The sequence below is a fragment of the Neolamprologus multifasciatus genome, chromosome 19 (assembly GCF_963576455.1).
Source record: "Neolamprologus multifasciatus chromosome 19, fNeoMul1.2, whole genome shotgun sequence".
NCBI lineage: Eukaryota > Metazoa > Chordata > Actinopteri > Cichliformes > Cichlidae > Neolamprologus > Neolamprologus multifasciatus.
Genome location: NC_140457.1, coordinates 16,918,351 through 16,942,117, shown reverse-complemented (window position 1 = coordinate 16,942,117; position 23,767 = coordinate 16,918,351). Strand labels below are relative to the sequence as shown.

At 40.2% G+C, this 23,767-nt stretch overlaps 2 protein-coding genes across 2 annotated transcripts; one reads left to right on the top strand and one right to left on the bottom strand.

The window, feature by feature from the left end:
• The first annotated feature begins 1,801 nt into the window (after nucleotides 1–1,801).
• Nucleotides 1,802–7,766, top strand: LOC146496340 (peptidase M20 domain-containing protein 2-like). Its single transcript, XM_085142355.1, has 7 exons — nucleotides 1,802–2,352; nucleotides 2,738–2,886; nucleotides 3,008–3,150; nucleotides 4,137–4,291; nucleotides 4,605–4,731; nucleotides 4,904–5,011; nucleotides 5,138–7,766. The coding sequence occupies exons 1-7, from the start codon at nucleotides 1,939–1,941 to the stop codon at nucleotides 5,272–5,274; spliced, it is 1,233 nt and encodes a 410-aa protein (XP_084998481.1). The 5' UTR covers nucleotides 1,802–1,938; the 3' UTR covers nucleotides 5,275–7,766.
• Nucleotides 7,767–8,470: 704 nt separating this feature from the next.
• LOC146496339 (gamma-aminobutyric acid receptor subunit rho-1-like) lies at nucleotides 8,471–22,981 on the bottom strand. Its single transcript, XM_085142352.1, has 10 exons — nucleotides 22,344–22,981; nucleotides 17,996–18,046; nucleotides 17,802–17,908; nucleotides 16,767–16,834; nucleotides 15,291–15,514; nucleotides 14,495–14,577; nucleotides 14,090–14,230; nucleotides 13,451–13,603; nucleotides 11,198–11,394; nucleotides 8,471–9,224 (listed from the first exon to the last, which is right to left on the bottom strand). Exons 1-10 carry the CDS (start codon nucleotides 22,448–22,450, stop codon nucleotides 8,922–8,924), a joined length of 1,434 nt encoding a protein of 477 aa, XP_084998478.1. The 5' UTR covers nucleotides 22,451–22,981; the 3' UTR covers nucleotides 8,471–8,921.
• Nucleotides 22,982–23,767: the final 786 nt, after the last annotated feature.

Genomic DNA, 23,767 nt, shown 5'->3' with positions numbered 1-23,767 from the left:
CAGGGCAATAAATGAACAAATAAATAAATCGACCCCCTGAGGCTCATCTGTGTTTGCTTTTTCGATAAATGTTCAGTTCACTAAATTATTCAAGTTAACCCACGAAGAGAACACTGAACACTGATTTATTTTATTTTTTACTTTCACTAAGCAGAAGCAAAAGGAGTCTCCTACCAAACGTGGCTCTGGGTCCCTCTAGTGTGGCAACAGAGTGAGTAGAAAAGCCTGTGGAGTGTTTTCTCTCATCTAATCAGTTCCAACCGCACTGAGACCTCGTAACTGATTGGTATCGCTGGGTAATCGCAATTTCCATTGCAAGCAAAAACGGCAGTTTGGTTTATTGACATTATATTGTGAGAATTTTTTAACAATGTGGAATTACAGTTCACTTGTATCACGTAAATTATGAATATTCTGAATAATTTTAGATCTCCACCGATAATTTTGATTGATAAAAGCTATTAAGAGGAACATCCTTGGCACTAAATAGGAATTTATGCTCATATTAGACTCATTACAATTATATAGAGCATTTCTAAAATTCTAGTTCACTACTTTTTCACTATATTATATCTACACCTGTAAAGGTGCTTTGAAGATGAGTGGAACAAATTCAGAAATTCATCATGACATAAAAGTAGTCAGCAGTACTTTTCAAACCAAGTATATCACTGTGACATTTTGAGTCATTTTGAAGCCTCAGCATTAGCGTCTTAATGTTGACATGTCTTTTTTTGTTGGAGCCAGAGTGAACCATAATTGCACAAGAGGGCATTGCAAGTAATCTGCTAACACTAGCAAGTTTTGGTTGCAAAGTCCACCCATAAACTGAATATTGGTGCTTGCAGCGCCTCTTGGGGCCTTAGGCAAAATTCACAGGATTCCCCTCCGGCTACTATGACCAATATCACCCCACCAACAACAACATTCCTATTAAAGGAGAAGTAAAACACCACTCATGTTGTCCTTGGTTTTTTTTTTGTTGGTTTTTTTTTTTTTTTTTTTTTTTTTTGGGGGGGGGGGGGGGGGGGGGGGGGGGGAGTTAAGTACAGAATCATGGACACCACTGGGGACAGGATTAAGTGGATTAAGTGGGGTCTGCTCTAGTCTGTTCATGCTGGGCCTGCCCACTGCAAATTTTTCACAATGACACTGGTGTAGTTTAAATTTTGTCTTAAAACTGTGTTGCAGACTGGACGGTCTGTTAAAGGATGGAAAAGATGCTCCAAAGTCATCAGCAACACAAACACAGCGAGAGGTCAGGTTTTGTGAGTCGGGTGAAAGCTCTGTCTGCCTGTTTCAACATGTGTCAGTCAATATAGCTATGACACTAGCTAACGCTGTAATTAAGTTGTTGGGGTTTTTTTTAAAGAATATTATGTTCTTTTTCTTGCTGTAGAGTTGGGCGTTTTAACATAGGAGTTAATGGGACGACGTGGCCATTTGAGGGACTGCAGTTTTAAGCACTTAACCCACGGGTGTCAAACTCAAATACACAGGGGGCCAAAATTCAAAACTGGAACAAAGTCACGGGCTAACATTAATATTTATTGAAAAAAAATCTTCCTCTAGATATAAGAATGAATCTTTTCTTATGGACTCAAACAAGTTTTGCTGAAAAACTGAATATATATATTAGCTGTATAATACCAGTAGGCCAGCTCTAGTAGTAATTTGGTATGGCTTTGCGGGCCAAATGTAATTAGGCTGCGGGCCAGAGTTTGACACCTATGACTTAACCTGTTTGCGTTCATTTATTTAGGACATGTGAAGCCACAGCGGACGGCGCGCCCCTCTGGGTGATCCAATCTACCACCAGCCGAGAGCAAATTCATTTCAAATGTAGGCTACACGCCAGTCAGCCAGCAGAGGGAAGCACATCAATGCTTCACTGGGATACATTTCCTGTGCTTTTAGGAGTCCAGCTCAAACGCCTGCATGCTGTCGGGCGATATGGAGAAACGACAGCAGATGAAGGACGACCTGCAGCGGTGCATAGACGCACACAAAGACGAGCTGCACAGTCTGAGTAGAGACATTTGGAGCAATCCTGAAGTCGCCGGTAACGAGAAACATGCGCACGACCGGCTTGTCCGCTTCTTTTCTCAGGACCAGACATGGACGGTCCAAAGTCACTACAAACTTCCGACCGCGTTCAGGGCCAGCTGGGGTCCAGTTGGTGGCGGGGTGGGAGATCCAGTGTTGAACGTGGGGTTCTTGTGCGAGTATGACGCCCTCCCGGGTATCGGCCACGCGTGCGGGCACAACCTGATAGCAGAGGTGGGCGCTGCGGCCGCTGTGGGGCTGAATGCTGCTTTAGAAAACCAGACCGAGCTCCCGGTGCCTGTGAAGGTAACTGTCGCCGTGTTTAACGGACTTAAACAAGTCACACCATGAAAACCGAGTGCGACATACTGTGAAGCTGAAAAAAATCCCAAGCACTCCTTTAAATCCCCAGCTCTGTTTGCTGTGACTCAACAAGTGCAACAAATGTAACATGATGTGAATAATTAGCCTTATTTTTTATTTTTTCAATAATAGGAAATAAACTTCTATCTTTAGAATATGTTATGATTAAATGTCTCAAAGTGGTCTCATGTGGGGGGGGGGGGGGGGGGTGGATTTGTTACTCCAGTCTTTATTTAAAAGTGTTTCTGTTTTGATGAAAACCAAAAAAGAAACTAACATTCCAGTGAGCAGACCTGACATTAAAATATACTTTTACTCTTTATTATAGATAACTGTTCTGGGAACTCCTGCCGAGGAAGCGTTAGGAGGAAAGATTGAGCTAATCAATGCCGGGGCCTTTGCTGATATTGATCTCGTCTTCATGGCTCATCCAGCTCAGCAGGATGCTTCGTTTCACCCTTGCATCATGATCGAAGAGTGAGTTCTTCTTCACTGCTTCATTTCAAATTCTTTTACTTCTGTCTTAATCTCTCACAACGAACACCTAACCTTCACATTTTTTCGGGAACTCTTAACCGACCGTGCTGATGTTACACAGGATGTTAGTGAAGTACTATGGGAAGGCGTCTCATGCAGCTGCATACCCTTGGGAGGGAGTGAATGCCCTGGATGCGGCCGTCCTGGCCTATAACAACATCTCTGTACTCAGACAGCAGCTCAAACCAGACTGGAGGATTCATGGTGAGGAAAATCTGTCGCAGGGTCACTTAAAGCTTCAGACTTTAGTCTCGACCTTGGTGAAAACGAGCATCTCATCTTTGATCCATCCTAGGAGGAGACACAAATCCCGGAAGGAAAAAAACCCCTCCTCCTTTCAGTGCCGTCAGGTGCCTCCTCATCCTTTACTTCCTCATAGTTTATTAGTTCGTCTAGCCGATAGCTAGCTCATCATTATCTGTCTGTCCATTCACAGGAACTGGTACGCCTCCTTCAGTAGGGGTCAGAACTTTCATACAATGATCACCTGATAGGTCTTCAACTACATTTTGTTTGTTGTTTGTTTGTCATTTTAAAGGTGTTTTTCCATTTTTATATCATAACCTCCATGCACGCTGCTTATAATTTCACCAAGTTCTCCTAGAATCATTAATATGGTTTATACTATCACATGCTGATGTGTTCACATACATTATATAGACTATATGCATATTATATCATGCATAGTACTAAGTTACATATACTTTACAGCTGCAGGAGGTTCTCTGCTGTAGAAACACATGCCATGAAGCTCCCGGCATACAGTTTTTGTACTGATCTTAATGCCAGAAGAGGTTTGCACCCTGCTGTGTAGCTCTATGTGGTCTAACACTTCATGCTCAGCTGCTGTGGTTTCTGCACGTTTCCACTTTGCAATAATACTTCTTAAATTTGATTGTGACATATCTAAGAGGGAAAAAACTTCACAGACTGACTTGGTGCATCCTGCTACAGCACAATGCCCATTTCAGTGGGGTCTTTGGAACAAACCATTCTAAAACAATTGTTGGTCTTTGACGTGTCAGTGGATTTTAATACTCATTAGTTTGTGCAGTGCAGTCCTCCAAAGACAAGGCAACTTATGACTTTCTTTCTGTATCACACACTTCACAGTATCCTGTGAAGTGTGATTGATCATGAGCCGGGTGAGCTGCTGAATTATTGACGTTCTGATTTTGTCTTTGCTACAGGCATCATCAAACACGGAGGAGAGAAGCCCAACATTATCCCGGCATACACTGAATTAGAGTTTTATTTGCGCGTCCCGTTGCCCAAAGATCTTTGTGACCTGAAGGCTAAAGCTGAAGCTTGCTTCAGGGCAGCTGCCGGAGCGACCGGTTGCCAAGTAAGTTTACGTAAAAGCGTCTTCAGTTTGCTTTCCTGTATGTTGGAGACACGTAGAAGCAGTCTATGTTGATACAGCAGTGCTAGAGAGTACTGCTGTTATATAACAATCCCCCTTTTTACCACATCTCCATAATTACTGTCCAAGTGCTGAACTTGTGTTACATAATTCATGATTATCTTCAGGCTCCTTTTCTCCTTCGTCTGCATGTGCTTCAGGCAGGTTACATTACTATGCATGCATGGCCTTATGTGCTGTTACACATGACAGGCCAAATGTGCTATGGTCTTACATTTACTTGCATTTCCATTAGGTGGAGATCACCTTCCCAACCCCTACCTACTATAACATTCTACCTAATGCCACACTGGCAAGCCTGTATGAAAGCAATGGAAAAGCTTTGGGAATTCACTTTCCAGAGCAGACAGCCAGCTTCTGCGGTAAGCATAAATGACAATATTATAAATCACTTCTGTCCCTGCTCTGTGCAAAAGAACTGTATACAACGAAATGTCTAACAGCAGAACTGTAATCTAGTGTTTTTTCAGCATTGTTGTTCACTGAATCGACACTGAACCACTATCACAGTGAATTATATTCACCCCTTGGCAGGTTCTACAGACTTTGGCAACGTGTCATTCATAGTCCCTGGTATTCATCCGTTTTTCTACATCTGCACTGATGCATTAAATCATACGGAGGAATACACCGAAGCAGCAGGTATTTTGGCACGTGGCTTTTGTGAACTGATGTTTTATAATTAAACCGAATCAGACTGTGGTAAGGGAAATTTAGCCATCATCTCTTTCATGTTTACTCTGTGCTTTATATTTCTTACTCTGCCAGGAGCTGAAAAGGCCCAGTTGTACACCCTGAGGACAGCCAAGGCCCTGTCTATGACAGCTGTGGATGTAGTGTGCTGTCCTGATCTGCTTAAGAAAGTGAGAGACGACTTTAGACTGGCCAAACTGAAACAGAAGTGACTGGAAGGCAGTGATTGTCATGGTCCTGGGTCCTTTTGACCCAGCATTTTGTGTTTTCTATTAGTGTGATTGTTGGTTCTGTTCTTCCTCTGTTTAGTGTTTACTCTGTTCTGCCCGTGTGTTCCTGTATCAAGTCCGCGTTTCTTAGTCTGTGTCCTTGCATGTGTAAGTTCCTGTTTTATTGTGCAGGTCTGCATCTTATGTGAGTGTTTTCAGTTCGCCTCCCTAGTCTCGTCACGTTAATCACTCCCACCTGTGTGTAATCTCCCTGTGTTCTCTGAGCGTTTTTAAGTCGTGTCTTCTGTCTTAGTCGTTGCTGGTTTGTCTGTGTTGTTCCCCTCCATGTTCTCGTGTATTCTCCCTGCATCTCTGTTTCTCGACTCAAGGTTTCAGGGTTGTTTTTGCGTAGCTTTTCCCAGTTTAGTTTATTCTTAGGTTTTGGTTTTCTTCCTCCTCGTCCCTGTTTGTTTCACCCTTTTGTTAATAAAGCTCGCTCACAACTTAAGCAGTCTGCATCTTGGGTCCGTTTATATTCTCACACGGCCTGCCTCGGCACCCCGTGGCAGTGATAGAACTCCCTCATGACACTGAAATTAGAAATACATCTAGGAGAAATTATAAGGTTTAAATAACAACAAGTAGGCGCTTTATATTTTTTGCTGAAGATCCTTGAGCGTAAGAGAAAAACCCCACAACAATCAGATGGTCCCCTATGTCCAGGCACTTGGTGACAGTGAGAAGGAGAAACTCTGTTTTAACAGGAAGAAACCTCCAGAAGACTCAATATCAGGGAGGAGCAGAATCAAAAAGAGAACAAACTGAAAGCAAACGATAGAAAGAAAAAAGAAATGTAATCGCATGCTGTAGTGCATCATTGGAACTCCTCCAGCAGCTTGAGCCTATTGCAGCTTAATTACAGGATGATTCAGGGTCACGTGATCCAGCCTTAAATGTAAGCCTTATCAAAAAGAAGGTTTTAAGCTTAATCTCAAAGGTAGAGAGGGTGTCTGTCCCCCAAATTCAAACTGGGAGCCGGTTCCACAGAAAAGAGGCCTGAAAGCTGAAGACTCTGCCTCCCATTCTACATTTAAAACTCTATGAACCACAAGTCTCTGGTAGGACAGTATGGTACTATGACTTCTTTAAGATATGAAGGACTTTGCATGTGAGGAGAGGGATTTTAAATTCAATCGTGAGTTTAACAGGGAACAAATGAAGGCATCTAATATCTTTCTAGTCTGTGGTAATGGACAACATGAATTTACTGATGATGAGTTTGGCATACACTCACAGTTTTACACCACAAACCTCTAAATAAATCAACCCTAAATGTATTACTCTATCCACGGATAGCCCTAGTGTACTTGATTGCATGATCATACTAACTCTCTCTCAGTCATTGAGATTTCTAGGCGTACTTTCATCAGCTACACAGCTTGATAAAAAATCTTGGCTCTCAAGAGTGGGCCCAGATGTGGAAAATCAGGTTATGGACATCTTTTTGATGCTTTATCCTTTTCTGCCAGCTTTGATGTAGTGATGCCTTTGTTCGCATTTTTTTCACTAGATTAGAAGATGGTGCACAAAGTTTAAATTGACACCTTCGGGATGTTGCTTGGATCAAAAAAAACCAAAAACATGCTTCAGCATATCCCACTGTCTCACTTTTCTGTGAGGAAAGCCTTAATGTAATTGTATATGTATATATCCTTTTACACACATATGGGTTGTTAATGGCATTACATAATATAGTATATGATTTGTTTTAAATGCTCACCAGCACTCAGACATGTGCCAGAGCGAGAAGAAAGACCTTGGAGCTGTGAGCAACCCAGTGACTAATAACAGTAAATCCTCCAGGACTGTTTAAATATACTGTGTAAGTGAGCAGAAAAATGTGATTAAAATAAAGGGATCAACTGTGTTCAAATGATCCAAAGTGTTGTGTTTTAGGTTTTAAGCATCTCTCTGTTTCTACGATGTTCAGCACTCAAGCTCCGATTTTCAGAAACCAAAACATTTATTAAACATCTTCCTATACATGACAGTTTTAAATACCTGTAATATTTTTTTTTTAATATCTTTTGCCTAACAAAGTATAAAGTTGTTTTTAAGCTGAAAAAGACGTTAAAACTAGCAACTAACAGGTCACAGCGAACCTCAAAGCCTCACAACACCAAACAGAGGAAATGAGCTTCAGTTGTATTTAAAAATAAAAGAAGAAACATTAAAAAATAAAAAGAGTTAATATCATAGTCGGTGCATGGGACTTCTAACATACATTTTTACATTTGTTGTTTTAATAGACTGCATTACTTTGCGTTTTTTTACTCAACGTTGTCAAGTCACACAAACGGAGCGCAGTAGCTTGACAGTAAAATAACTGCATTGATACAAATTTCACAAGAAAATTGAAGCTAAACTGAATCATATTAACATGCTGCAAAGGAAACGTGGAACTTCAAGAATAAGCTCTGAATTAGTCTTTTTTTTTTTTAAATAAAAACATTTACTTTCATTCAGATGTTTATTTGCTTTCGTGCAGAGTTGGGAGAGTGGGTTGATATCACTTTCATGTCTGCAGTAAATATGAAGGTCTAGCCAGGAGACGGCTGAGCTGAGCACACAAGACTGGGGAAAAGGGGGAAGCAGCTGGGCGAAATTTGCCAACTACCACCTCAAAGGCTGACTAATTAACAAGATGTAATCTGTTTTTTTTTTTAAATCTTTATAAAAATTGACATTCTGTTGGGAATTTAATTGCCAGACTCTTTCTTGCCTCTGAGCGTTAGCTAGGCAGTCATACCGTTAGAAAAATAGTAGGACTTCTGAGTATTAGCTAAGCATTTATACCGGTAGAGAAATAGTAGCACTAATCCCCCTATAAAACCAGGCTTTTATGGTTGTTTCTGTATGGATTCAGTCAAAAGATATAACTTGCTGTAGTTATTATAGAAATGCTGGTAGCTTTGCACTGGATGGAAACATGTACCTTGGCTGTTTAACCTGGTTAGGGTTTTTATGCTAAGCTAACTGGCTATTACTGGATTTAGCCATATATTTAATTACAAGTATGAGAGTGGTATCAAGTTTCTCACCGCTAGATAACAAACAAACATATTTCTCAACATGTTAAATTATACCTTTAAATATTTTTAGTCTCTTATTGATTGTCAGGTGTAGCTCATAAGAAGAGGAAAAAGGATCCGTCTATTTGCTGGCAATGCTAGCCAATGTCAGTATGTTTTCAGTTCACACTTTCGGTGTTGAAAGTGTGCTTGGAGTCACTGCATCTAGAACTGAAAAGAAGTAGTTAGCCTGAAGAGTGACATAAGTCCATGTACGTGCAGCTCTGCGTCCTCAGGCAACAACAGCATCCAGACATCTTTCTGTCACCAGAACTAGATACAGCAGAAACCAGAGAACTAATCGATGACTGTCCTGTTTGTTGGTCGCTCATATTTCTTTTTTAATCATCGGTGTTAAGTGGCTGGGTCAAGAAGGCAATGGTCACCAATCTGTTAGTGGTCCCCATGCATCTCATGTGCAGTTTCTCTGTCCCAAACACTTCAAGTGCAGCATCATCTTTCCTGAGCTGAGCTCCTGTTGTCCCAGCATGCACAAAACAGCATTTCATGCATCACAGGTTACAAGTAGATGGACCAGTAGATGATGTTAAAAAGGATATAGGCTCCAGGAAAGACGACCCTTGAGTACTTGTCTATGGCATGGGTGTCTATCCAGATGTTCACGTAGCCTCTAGATGCCTTCACCTGGCCTGTGATCTGTGGGTCGTTCAGTGCCACTTGGGCCAAAATTCGTTCCTGGCGGCCCCCGTTTTCTGGCAACCCATAATTTCCTGTGATGTTGACATCTGTGGACCCATATCCAGTGATCTGGGGGTCGATCATCATTTCATCAGGGTTGCCAATGCCGCATGTACATGGAAGCTAGCGAAAAACACACGAAGAGTTATGAATTACAGTAGACTTTCTATCATTATAAATAAGTGAATTCCTCCTATATGTATGATTGTCTGCACACTCATGGCCTTTAAATAACTTTGGTAGGAAACATTTATGGAAGGATGTTTGTGCTGGAAATCTTCCTCGGGGTACGTGGGCAATTTGGCTCCATATGCCGCAGCAGTTGGCAGATGAAGAATACCAATATAGTTAAAGAGCTGTAGTCCCAGAAATAATTTGCCATAGCCTTGAGAGCAGCTTAAAGTAAGCCAGTTAAGAAAATATATCTGTTTATTGGAAATGCATATAAATTATTAAATCATGTTTTCATCAGTTTATAATTATTTTAATATGGAAAATATTTCAGTATAAAATTCAGGTCAGCCTAATCAGAGTCGACTTAGACGAAACTATTAATACGTCTCGTAAATGTTTCCATTCTTGGTTTTATTAACTGTCTTATTTGCAGTAACCACGTACCAATAACAAGATTTAAATTAAGAAAAGTAGAGCATTTTCACAGATTGGTAGTACAATTAAAATTGAGATATATTAGGTATATAAACATATACACAAAGTGCATCTGTTGAAGGTTGTTACTTGTGCGGCTCTGTAACATTTCCAGCTGCTACTTTTGACACTAACCACTAGTCTGCAGTGCACATTCAATGTCCATCAGTGTGTCAAAACAGAAACCCTTCATCTTGAATTTCAATTAGCATTTTGTGGAAGAGGAGGAAGTCTCAAGGACCACTTTCTCCAGCAATGTCAATTGAAAAGTTGAGCACACTTATCTTTGGGCTTGAACATTATAGACTCTTCCTCTGAAAACAGCTGCTTGGTCTCTCAGACCCAGCTGTCATCGATATGATCCTCTAAGTGAAAGCTTGTTCATTTTGACACTGATGTTGTTCACATTTCGTGCCAGTTTAAGGTTCGTAGGGGAAATTGCAAACTTGTGTCTGTATAATTTGTCAGAACAAACTTTTGATTGACTAAAAACAACTATGGTGGAAACAGCTTTGCTCTTTAAGGTATGATTGGCCAAATATAAATATTTTTTTTGTATAAACAGAGCATTTTGATCACTTCTTGTAAGCAATGACATATTAGATTCCCTTATTTATGGTCATGATGATAATGTTTTGAAACGTTCAGTTAATAAAGTAATTCCAGTACAATGCGAGGTAAATACAAACCTGAGATTTATGACATGGCCAAGAGCTTCAAATGAAAATTTTAGAACTACAAAGGGAAAAATGTACTGTACCAAATATATGACGTACTGTGGAAATTCGAAAATTAGAAATTAGAATGAATATCAAACAGGTAAGCAGTTACAGCGCCTAACCTGTCATAAAACAAGAAAACACATATTTTAGAATTCTGTAAAAAAACTTGTTTAAAACTAAAAATTTTATTATTATTTATTAGGTAAATAAATGTTTTATTCCCAAATCTGAGCCAGCACACAAGACTTTAATCAAGTATAATATTTTTAAAAACTAATAGTTCTGTTCAGGAAATGCAAGAAAAATAAGTAATTTGAGATTTTAATTAAAAAAATAATAGTGTGCTTTATTACTCTAAATTTGAAAATGAATGGATGACTAAAATAATTATATTTTAGCATTAACCACTAAATACATAAAAAATAAACCTTACATCGGGCAGTGGACAAACAAATTTGTTAAGTACGGTTTTAGGTTGTAGCTTTCACAGCTTATCCAAAAAAAGAAAAGAAAAATCAGATACTTGCATCCTTACACTACTTCTAAAACTAAAAAAATGTGTCAGAATAAAACATGCTGCTGCATAAGTCATTACACCGATGTGGTGAAGATAAAGTATCTGTGTAAAATTTGTCAATGTGAGCCATTAAAAAAAAATCAAAAGTTAAGTCTGTTCTTAACCAGAGGCAAAGTCAGAGGAGGGAAAAACATGAAAGGAACACTTACTCTCTCCCTCAGCTTCCTCTCTTTCCTCTCCTGTACGGTGGAGAGGTAGTTCACCGCTGCGTACTCTATCACCGAAAGGAAGACAAAGACAAAACTGACCCACAGGTAGATGTCCACAGCTTTGATGTAGGAGACCCGAGGCATGGAAGCATTGACCCCGGTGATGATGGTGGACATGGTCAGCACGGTGGTGATGCCTGAAGGGAATCGAACAAAGTTTAGTCACAGCTGTGTTGCTATTTAGTCTCCCACAGATTAAATAGCTCAGAAATGGCTACATTTGGGGTGTAATAAATCTGAATCTTTATGTTCACTATAGACTTTGGTGAGATTCCACTAATAGCTTCCACCTACTCACTGTGAAAGCTGATGGGAAACTGGGGGTCTGGACCCCCTGAAAGGATTTGAGATGATTAGTGATAAGGATAAGGAAAAAATGCACTAAATGTCTTCCCTAAAATTTTTCCACTAGTAAAATTTGTCCCAGCTCAGATAGTTATTACATAATACTGTGAAACGTACGATGATTCATGCTTTTCCTAGGCTGACTTCTAATAACCCAGCTCATGTCAGTCTTTTCTGCTAGCACCACTTGGCTTAAATTGGGGGTTTTGAATCAAACGACTGTCGGATGGATTGCCAAGTCAGCGCTAAACTCCCTGTATAACTTCACTATCAGCTAAAGATTCAGAGTCTTTAGTTTCTTAATAATTTTTTCTTGTGTTGGTAGCTGGTTAGCTAGCCTTACCATGCTAACACGCATAGTGAAAATGATACGCAGCGTTTACCCTAGTGTTTTCTAGCATAGCTGATAACTCTTTGCTTCAAGAATGAAATGGAAATTTTACTTATGTGGTACATTTGCCACTCCAACTGTGCTTTACATAGAAAGAAGTACCCACGTACAGTTTAGAACCTAACATGCAGATGTAGATGATGAAGCGAGATGGAGGCAGATGACCTGCTGTGGCAAGCCCTAATGGGAACAGCTGAAAGAAGAGGAATGATCCTAACATGCATGTCTGAAGAAACTGGAAAGCACCAGTAGAAAACCCACTAGGAGACAGGGAGCATGGGGAACACGCGAGCTTCACAAGCCCCAGCCAACCAAGAGGTTGTAACAAAGAAGCTTCTTCTATTATTTAACAGTGCCAACCACAGCATATACAGCACTATGCAAAAGTTTGGCTCATTGATTATTTTGCTAGGAAAATGAGAAATAGATACAGTAATTTATAGAAATATACAAACATACATGGGAACATTGCTGTAGACACTTATTGTTCTACCTCTTTCCTGATCTCTGTACACTGACAAAGATTTGATCCAAAAAATGTAAATTTAGATTCATCACTACATAAGACCTGTTGCCACTGATTTTTAGTCCACTTTTAATCCACTTTAGTCCGTTGTGTAATTTGCCTCAGCATTTTCTCATTGTTTACCTTCCTTAAGAATTTTTGACAGCTTCCACTGAGATTATTTCTCATTAAGCTTTAGCAATAGTTCACGTGTCGCGTCTTTGCAGGATATTTCTTCTGTATTTCCATATGTCTTTCCCATATTTCTTTTCTGTTGACTTTCAGATAGTGTTCATCTGCTGCAGATAGCTTTTTAGGCCTTTCACATCTTCTTTTCTCTCCTCACATTTTTTAAGGACACACTGCACATAATGCCAAGGTCAGCCAAGTTTCCACCAGTTAGCTCCTTGGGAAAGACTTGGTTGGTGCAAAAGATACTATTCAATGCATGTCAAGCTGTCTTATCTTATGGAGATTTTTCAAAGACTCGGTTAAATAAATGGGAACAAATGATGTGTTTTTGCTGCTAGTAACAACGTGCCTGAAGATATAAAACTGGTCATTGTAAAGCGGCTCAACAAACAACAAAACATTCCTCTGAAAACGTTCAAACACAAGGAATTAAAAAAATGTCCCAAGTGCTCAAGAGAGTTACGAGAAAGTCTGACTCCAATGAAGCAAAAAATAAAGAAAGGAAAGGTGGCTCAAGTCTTTTGCACAGCACTATAAACATGAAAAAAAAAACCCAACCCCACATATTGATTTACTTCATCGTTCATTTTTGCGCTTTATCTCACTCGGTGGTAATATGGCAAGAAATGAAGGTCATTTCATTGGATTTCTGGAATGATCTAATTTACTGTATTAATATATAATCTAGTCTTTAATCTTTAATCTCTAATTAAAATAAAAGTAAGGTAAAATAATAGTTGATTTGAGTAGCGCGGCGTACCTAGTGGTACCCTGGCGGGGACAGCCCTTCGGTCAATCCAGAACGACACCCAGGAGAGCATAACCATGAGAGTAGCAGGGAAGTAAGTCTGCAGCAGGAAGAAGAATATGTGGCGCCGCAGGGTGAAGTGGATGTACAAACGATTGTACCAGCCTAGGAAGAAGAAATATCACCATTATTCACACATTGTCATACGCCGGCTGGCATATATACCATACCAGCACTTTAAGCAGAGGTTCTCAGCTATTCTGGCAAAGAATGATAGGACACCAAATCCTTTTTATGCTTCAGGTTGCTCTGGAAAGTGACATATGATAATCAAAAGGCTGCCAGGCTCTCAGTGTGGCTTTCTAGCAGCATACAAGTAGTTGGCAGGAGTCTGATTGATTTTGTTTCGCAGTAAGGATAAAATATTAGTGTAGTCGTTTTGGTGTATAATTCAACGGACACCGTTTTCTTGTATGGAAGATTTGATCCTTTAGCTGAAAAAGACTTACAAAGGGAAATTAGAATTATTGAAGTTTTAATTCAATTGTGATTTAGTTTTGCATGCATTACGCACGCGCGTTTGTCGCATTTACATAATCGGTTTGATTTCGGTGTCTGACTTAGAAGTAGGCGGGTTGTGGATTACGGTACCTGTGCTGCTGTAGAAAGCCAGCTTGGTGGTGGTGTGAAATTTCTGGATGAGGAACTGGGACAGAGATATTCTGTCGTCTGTGTTCAGGGATTCGTTTCCTTTCTTCCAGTAAAGCATCAAGTCGTCATCTGTGTACGCATCTGCAGAGGAAATGTGAACAAACAGACAGATAACGTCAGTCCGAAATAAAAAAACAGAAGAAACACGACAAAGGTGCCGAATCCAAAGCCCCAGTAGCTTCTCGTAGATGCTGAGAGTTTCAATTACAATCCTAGGACTTTCCCAGACTTAGCACTGGTGAAGTTATGGGAATAGAATTAGAAAATGAAGAGAAAAGATTCCCAGAGAAAATAACAGATGTGTCTGACAAACATGTTTGACCAGATTCTGTTCAATTCACTCACAGCTCTCAATCTCCAGCGAGCAGGTTTGGGTGTCCAGGGGAAAGCGGCTGAGATCCATGTTGCACATAGCAGTGACTGTGACTCTGCAGGGAAAACAGGCAGGACACATCAGAGGAGCAGGAATGTCAGCTTCAAAAATCTCCTTATGCAGGTTTCTAAAGTTCAAACTTTTGAAACAGGTTTCAAAAGCTGGTTCTTTTGTGCATCATAATGAGACTCTGACTTGATGTGTCCCTTTTATAAAGCCGTTTTTGAAAGAGCATTATTAAAGATGTTTTTTTTTCCATGTCCCTTCTTATACAGTCTCCCACTGGAGTGTTGTTTGAGTTCTATCCACTCTCACACTTGTTTTCTCCAATTTTAATCAAGTGTCCTTATGCCACAGCGTCACTGGAACACAAACGGGTTTAGAAATGACTTTCCTGATTGAATAGAGGTTAAAAAAATGACTTGACTTCTCCTCTCCACTCTGCCACGCTGATTAGAATAATCAAATGCTGGTCCACGAAATGCTGATGGACCTGCTGCGATGTTCCACACGGGAAATCAAAGGCGACCTTTTTAGAGATGTTTGTATGACCTTCTTATATCTGGTTGTGTGTTTTAAGGTTGTTTTGTTTCTCTCTTTTTGGAATGAAACCTTTTTATATTGTGGTGGTTTTCATTATTTTCATTAAGCCTTCCTTTCACTGTGCCTATTAAATATAAAGTGCTTGCGAAAAGCACTTTCAGGGTTAAAAGCTCTCAGAGTGAGCGAGTCTTTCTTTGCCATGTTGAGACACGCCGTGCGGTTTACCTGAGACTGTAGAGCACATTGCCGTCAGGATAAACCCTCAGCATGACGTTGTCGGTGGTGGTGTCATGGATGAAAGAGCGCTTAGAGTGAACAAAGAACATGTCAGGAACCCAAATTTTCTTCACCAGGCGACTGTCGAAGGTCATGCTCTGGTTGTTGTTGCTTGGAAAGGAAAGCCGCTCGTCCTTCCAGTAATGACGCAGGTACAGCGTCATGGTAAAGTCCTGCAAGGGAGAAAGAAACGAGAGTGTTATAAAGTATTCGGATCTTCACTTTATTATAAACTAAAAAAAAGTCTAGCATTCGCAATCAATCTTGTGTCCCCTGCGAAAAAGTAAGTTATGATGCTGTTTGACTGATAATAATGACGATCAGTGTGTTGGTCACTACTTTATGGACAGTTTACGTGGTTTAGTCCAATGTTTCCCAACATAAAGGTCACAAAATAAATCCGTGGACTCTTGAGTTAAAATGAAAAAGTGAGTATTCGTTTAATTTGTGCCTTCTTTTATCATCTCACCTACCTTCATCAAACTCGGTAAAACTTCCTTAAACTGAGTTAAGAAATGGCAAGTTCTAATACTGCAGTAATTAAGGTGTAATTAAGGCTTATGTTCATATGTTTGAGTAGAAAACAATTCTAAAGAAGAAGAGAGAATTGTAGAGGGTTTAGATATGAGAATGGCACAATGTAATGGTATGCTTTTAATGTTATTCTAAAGGAACAGCAATATTCACACTCATGAGGTTGATGAGGTGTTGCTAGTGTTCCTCATCGCCATCTATGACAAAAGAAAAGTGCTAAAGCTGCTCAAACACTGGCTCAGTGGTTGTGATGGGAGTTTTTGAGAATGTCATTAACGCGCACTTCACCCAGGAAATACTCAGCCGTGGCATAGACTGCTATTCTTTTTTAAACTCCTGACGAGACTAGCGTGTGAAAAATAGGACGTGTTAACAAGATTAAAAGTTTTAAATAACAGCACTGCAATATTTCTCCTTGAAATTCTGCTGCCAAGAAACAGAAAGCAGCAAAAATAATAATAATAATGGATTGCATTTATATAGCGCTTTTCGAGACCCTCCAAGCGCTTTAAAATTCCACTATTCATTCACTCTCACATTCACACAGCTACAGTTGTAGCCACAGCTGCCCTGGGGCAGACTGACAGAAGCGAGGCTGCCATATCGCGCCATCGACCTCTCTGGCCATCACCAGTAGGTGGTAGGTGAAGTGTCTTGCCCAAGGACACAACGACCAAGACAGACAGAGCTGGGGAACGAACCAGCGACCTTCCGGTTACAAGATGAGCTTCCCAACCCCCTGAACCACGGCCATGAATAAAAATAAGTCTGCTCTTATGGAAGACGAACAGTAGTTGTTTTCCTCTGCAAAGACAGGGGCCAAAGTGCACCTACCTTAAAACTGCACTCGGTATAACAGCTGAGCACTGCATTGTGCAGCATCACGCTTACCATGTCCACCTCTGAGATGGTATCCAGACTTTCAACCTGAACATCTACACCAACAGGAATTGGAGGACCTGAAGGAAAATGGCATCATATAAGAAATGCATTAGTGCTGACATTATTTTTCAGCAAGCAAAAAGTAAAGATGACTTACTACGAGCAAGAAATCCTAAAGAAAAATGAATGCACTAATCGAAATAGGCAAGGACATGGTTTGTTTTTTCTGCCTGCTTATGGATGTGACAGCAGGTAGAGCAGTTAACATGCCCACCACCATTTTTTCTTTTATTGCAGAAACGCAGCTTCTGACAGGAACCGTGGATCTCACACACACAGAGCAGCCGCTCATGACATGATGGTTACAGTTTGGCTCCGATTTCTTCTTTTGACCTATTTCAGCCTTTGTACTCTGCATCACCACAATCATCCTCCACCAGCGCACAGATACAATCAGGTCATAATAACGGCTCAAAGCGGATCAGGTGAGTAAAATACAGCGCTAGCTTTCCCTTCTAGATGTACCTGCTGGTTAAACTCGGACACCGCCAAAAAGGATTCAGCGAGGGGTCATCTGGTGTTGTTTTCAGCAGCAGCAGATTGTCGTGTGATTAAAAGCGGTCTGACAAAAAAAAAAACAGCACGTGGCTTCCTACTTCTTTTTTTTATTTATTTACTTTTTTGGTTAAATAGGGCACTCTCTTATTATCTCGACAGACAGATGCATAAAGAGAGCTAAAAAAGACATAAAAACATTACTACTTAGTGTATTTTCTGAAACAAAAGCCTGTGTGCCTTTATTTCAACATAATCCTAAAGAAAGCTGACATCAAATCCCTCTAACACGCAGCGAAGCAAAAGGAAATGTGTTAACACTCTGGTGTTGTGAAGCACTGAACTGGAAAAGGAAACTCTCGCACAACTTGAAAGGAGGTTGTCAGTCAAGAGCTTAACGCTCACAAGGAAGCCGCACAGATCTTATTCAGCTGCACAGGATGCTAATGTTATCTCTTTTTCTTTCCTAATTAATTAAGAGCTTCTGACCTCCAAACGCTGGCCTCATGGTGAAATCGTGATCGTCTATTCTCAGGAGCTGCTCAGATTTTGTCATCAGAGATTTTGTCATGTCTGGGCTTCGCTTGTAAATTGGGCTGGAAAAAATAATAAATGCACAATAAACATGTGGTTACACCGATTTGAATGCTGAATATAACCCAGAAAAGACTTGTACAACTTACCTTCCAGTTTTGTGACCTCCTCCGCCATCCATCCTGGCGTCTCTTCGCAACCTGTTCCATTAAAATAGATACGCAAATGAGACCAGCTTACAGCGCAGCAGAGCTTTAATCAAAGATATTGTGATGCTTTCTTTAGTTTTACCTTAGAAATTCAACCTTTTCCTTTTTTTGTTGGTTGTAAATTCACATATTTATTTGAATACACAGAAATGCTTCGTGGCATTTCTCTAGGTTACCTTCGAATACTATTTTTTATTCAGTGTCTGGGATGATCAAAGGCCAAATACAGCAGAAACTGTGTTTGAATATTGAATACCAAGAGGCAGACAAGCAGAAAAGCACCCTGGGTATATTTTTCCAGATTTGCTTTTTAATCGTGTGGAGATTTTTTAAGGTTTGTCTGTCGTAAATAACAGCTTTTAAATATGGGTGACAAAGAAAAGCAAAATATTTTGCCTTGGTGTCTGTAAAAATGAATTTTGGTTCACTTTTTTTTTTACAGATTAAAAAAAAATAACGAGCCATTAATGAAAACCATCTGTCCCTGCACCCCACCCCAAACCTAAATCTATGCTGCTCTCATGTGCTGTTTTGAACCTTCTCCATTCCTAAGGAGATGTAGTACATCCGGTTACGTCAGGCACATTTCATCCACAAATCACACGAGGGCAAATAATGCCCATCACATCCAATTTAGAGCAATCCAACTCTTTTCTGGTGTCACTTTTCAAGAGGGCTGCCTCTGTATAGATGTCTTTCAGGCAGCATATTCAGTCCGCACAAACACACACACACACACACACACACACACACACACACACACAGAGCGAGAGAATGATAAACTCCAAAAAAGCATAAAATGGATTAATAGAGTAGAGCATGCTGTGACAGACAGAGAGCCAAATCCCTGTGACAACTACAGACGTGCATTAAGGAAATACCACAGAGGAAGAGAGAGAGAGATGGAGGAGAAGCACAAAGCAGAGAGAGAGAGAGAGCACAAGAGCAAAATGAAACAGTGAGAAGAGGGTTTCCATTGCTGCTGGCTCCAGCGCTTTCATGGGCAACGGGTGCTGGGCCCTCCTCGTGTGCGTCTATCCAGCAGCTGGTTCCTAATCCTCTTGGCAGAAATGCCTCTCCAATCCTTTCTCTGTCTGCCTACGCCACACAGCCTGTCTGCACACTGCTCTGCTCTATGGCCCCACATTGTTTGCTTTTTAAAATGTTTTTCTTTTTATGTTTTCTGCCACCGCGGGCTTGCGTACGCACGTCACTGCAGGGTCTGCATGAGGGTTAATGGGCCATATTTGCGTGGCGGTCGATATGGACACATTTATGTATGCCGGTCCACGAGGGCAGAAAGCAGAAAGAAACATTAAAGTAAAGAAGAGGGCGTTCAAAGTTTATAGAATGATTTGTTCATTTACATTTGAAAAAATCTTCACAACAACTAATGAACATTTGCTGCTAACGTCACAGAAATGAACCGCTTTACTCTTGGCTAATAAGCTAATTTGCTAACAGTTATGCACATATAAGCTGAATTTCTAGAATATTAAAACATATTTTAAAAAGCCCAACCAGTCAGCTTTAATCAAGCATGTAGCAACTAAATTTTGTCTTTGTGCGGCAAAGAGTGATTCTTTTTTCTCATTAATTTTTTTTCTTTCCAAGGAATCATTAGAGGCGACCATTAAAATTGATCCTTTAAATCTCATGAAGGTTTTTCCTCAGATCTTTTCTTATGTTGGGACTCTGCTGTCCTACACAAATCCTCCCCCCTCTCCCCACCGCGCAGCTCATCCTCCTCAAGGCGGCGAGTGAAGAAAGTAAAACAGTTAACACTCCCCCACAGCCCACGCCAGCAGCACACAGACGCTTCTGCGATTTCACACCCAAGAGAAGAGGAGTGGAGTGATGAGAAACACAGGGAGAAAGGGTTTGATTTCTAAATACGCATATGTGATCCCCCTTCCCCGCACCCCCCCCCCCCCCCCCCATGCTAGAAGAGAAATGGGAGATTTACATTTGATTTGTATTCACAGGCTGTGCATGTCAGAGCAGAGAGAGGACTGATGCGAGAGGACTTTTAACAAGTTCAACAAACAGCGAAACACAGATGTGATAAAGAAGACGACACTGGAATTTAAAGATTATGCAGCGGCTTTGAGCCAGTTGTGCTTCCTGTCTTTTCCAGATTTTCCACAGACGATTACGATTGTGCTCCTCTTGTGCTTAATGATCTTCTTAATCATCTCGGGGCTCAGAGGATCACTTTAAATGACTGGAATTTCATCGTGGCTTGTTTACATCTAAAGAGGCAGCAGACACTGCCTCCAATAGCATCACACACGCTCGCTTACTATCCTTTAAACCTAAGGACTACTAGGTGTATCAAAGACCAGCAGATACATCACGTCAAGCTTGTTTATTTCACTCAGTTTTAATGGAGAGCCGATTGCTGTTTGGCATCAGCTCGGATCTATAAATATCACCAGTTATAGCATGAAAAATTGATACTGTATCTAAAGGCTGGGGGATTATGGTTTGACAGGCTTTGTTGAAAATATTAAGTGGATGCAAATCATTCAACGCTGATAGCGTACAGTTTTGCACTTTGCCGCTTGGTTAAATCTTATCTTTACCAGAGATTAAAGCAAATACAGTTTCTCAGCTGGGGCAGCTCTAGGCTAAAGTTGAATTATTTGCACATATTCTACAAGAAAAGCATTTATTTGTAAAAGCTACACTGGAACAGGCCAATCTGCACTGGTTATTTATGGGGAAAAGTGCATTTATTTGCATTAGAAGCAGCAAAAATGTCAGGGGTGTGCGCTGATCAGAGTCTTGCTTTCACTGGGTTTTAACACCATCTGAAAGTGTGCAAATAATCTTGTAGTAGAGCTGATAGAATGACTTAATCAACCGATATCGTAATTTCAATAATTATTAATATTCTAGCCATTATTTACAAAAGGTCTTTAACATATTCAGCTTCAAAATGTGTTACGAAATGTCACGAAATAGCAAACTGAGTATTTTTTTCTGCTACTGAGTGGGCTGTTGGCATATTTCACCAAAAAAGGCACTTGAAGATATAATCACACTCTGCTCATTTGAAACACTTTTGCCGGAAATTTAAACTGTTGCTTTTCAAATACATGACGAACATATTTCAGAATTTTGATACAATCTCTTTTTTTTTCTTTTTTTTGTGCTTTCATTTGAAATTAATGAGTGGAAAGAAATGGTAACATTTTGTCAAAGTGTATGATACTTTGTTTATTTCCTACCAACGCGATTCAGTCCAGTTCAAGTGTATCTGCAGTGTAATAAACACCTGTACCTCTATATTTGCATACTGATAAAAACATGAAATATTCTCAGTGGAGCTAAACCAACATGTGAATGAATCAGGTACTTCACTGACAGGTTTATAATCTCCAAGTATTGCCAAAATTAATTACTTTTTTTTTTCAGGTCATTCTTTCATTTCTTCATTTTGGTCATTTCTTTAATTGTTACTTAGAGCCTTACTTTGTAAAATATCTTTAAAATTATATTATTTTTGATAACATTAAGATATTCTGCTTTCTATATACCTGACATCAGATTGGAAACTACATTCAAAGATTGAAAGATCAACGTCCTGTGGCTCAATTTTGATTTTAGTGTTTATGTTTTGTAGTGTGAAGGTCACCTTTCTTCAGCTACGCTACACAGTCAAACCGCAAAAAACAAAAAAAAAATCCCTGCTGTTTAAATCACTGATGTCAGAGCCTGTTTGATCAATACGTTGCAGAAATGAAGCGACTTTATTGATTCCCACATCTAGTTCAGTCCTAAAAAAAGGTGGTAGTGGGGTGGAAAGTGGGGGGTAAAAGTCTAATCCAATAGGTGCATTGACAAGGCAGCAATTAGCCTAAATAATCACCTGAAAATGAAATTGACTACAACTGCTGCCGGTAGGGAAAAACGGTCATTAACTGATCTGCAGCATTTGCGGGGCAAGAGAACACAGCATTCACCAACAATACATAAATAGATGTGGGGATTTAGGTCTCCCACTCTATCCTCTCTTCAATCTGCTGTCTGAAAAAAAAATCTATTTTCAAAGGGGGGAGGGAGCGGCACAGGTGACACAGGAAACAGTGGACAACACTGTGTGCACCTAAAACAAAAGAAAAATGAACTAGAATAAAATGAAGTTCTTAATGAAAAACTAAGAAAACTTCTGCAGATCGGTTTCTGTGCACATCTTCCAATAAATGATTCAGTTGAATCCTGCTGAGGCAATGCAATCAGTTTTTTAAAAAGCCCTATATATTCAACACCTTGTTGCTGTTACCTGCTTTGTTTGTAGGTTTCCAGCTTGTGACCTCTCGACTGAACCATCTTCCCAGCTGCGCCCGCCAGCCAAACACAGAAGAGCATAAACGCCGCATCCACCTGCATGGTTCACATTCCCCAGAGGACGGACCTCTCCTGTCAATCAGAATCCACTCCCCTCCAGGGTTCGGAGCACTCTGCCTTCCTGATACATTCCCTTCTCCAGCGCCTGAGCCGATAAGAAGGAGAAAAACAGCAAGAGAAGCAGCGGCGGCGACAGCAGCACACTGGGCTATTCTACGGCCTGAGTGGAAAACATCCTACGGTGCTTAATCTGCACAGTGGGAAAAGCAATTTTGACTAAACCCATAAATCCTTGAGCGTCAGATGGTACAGATTTGATCCCTCCAGCAGCGGATGTGCCTGCCTCTCTGTGCTCTGCTGCTCTCAGATACCCTGCACTCTGATGTGCTCTACTCCACTTTGCACCGCCCAGAAACACCAATTCTCACAGTGATGCAGTGTGCTCATTTGTAAGGTCAAGCTTCAGAGATACAGAGGCATAGAAGCTGAGAATGAAGAAGCTCTGAGGCTTACCAGCTCCTTCTGGTGCTGGAGTCTGATTTTGACACTTTTCCAAAAATGCATTTCTGCTTGATGCTTTTTGCAGGATTTCATGAGGTTTCATGACGGGTGAGTGATTATCTTCCATCCTGCTGTGGTGTCATATATATATATATATATATATATATATATATATATATATATATATATATATATATATTTATTTATTTATTTATTTATTTCAAGAGACACAGATATGGGAATATTTTTGGTGTCCCCCAAAAAATAATTACACAGGTAGATGTGTTGGCAGATCCAGCAGTAACAATGCCAACAGAGTTCCTCAACAAGGAATCTTTAAATCCACATCCTTCAGGTTATATATAATACTGAATATATTATATCAGTAAAGCTAATTATATTTTTATTATTTACCATGTTTACAATCAGTGATTTGGTCCTATGTATTGTCTTAATGATAATAAATATAAACACTACACGTATCTGGTGATGACAGCATACAACATTAAGTCTAAGCATCAATCGTCTTCCAAAAAAAAATGAAGCCAACTGAAAGTTCAGTGCTTGAGTTTATTCAGTTTAGCGACACACGTGCGGCTGCATCGCTATTTATCTGTCAAAACGTGCTGTCCGAGTGAGCCAGTCAAAAAAGGCCTCGCCGCTGACGTCACCATCCGCCCGGACATGTGTCCCCTTTTCTTTTTTTCCCCCCTTTTGGCACTCTGAACAGTTGGATTATAAGATCACGAATTTGGGTTAGCTCCATCTACGTCAATCTAAAAATTGGTGTAAGTAATGTTAAGCATGGTTTGTTTTGAGATTTGCAGATTTGTATTTATTCTTTTTTTTTTTTTACAG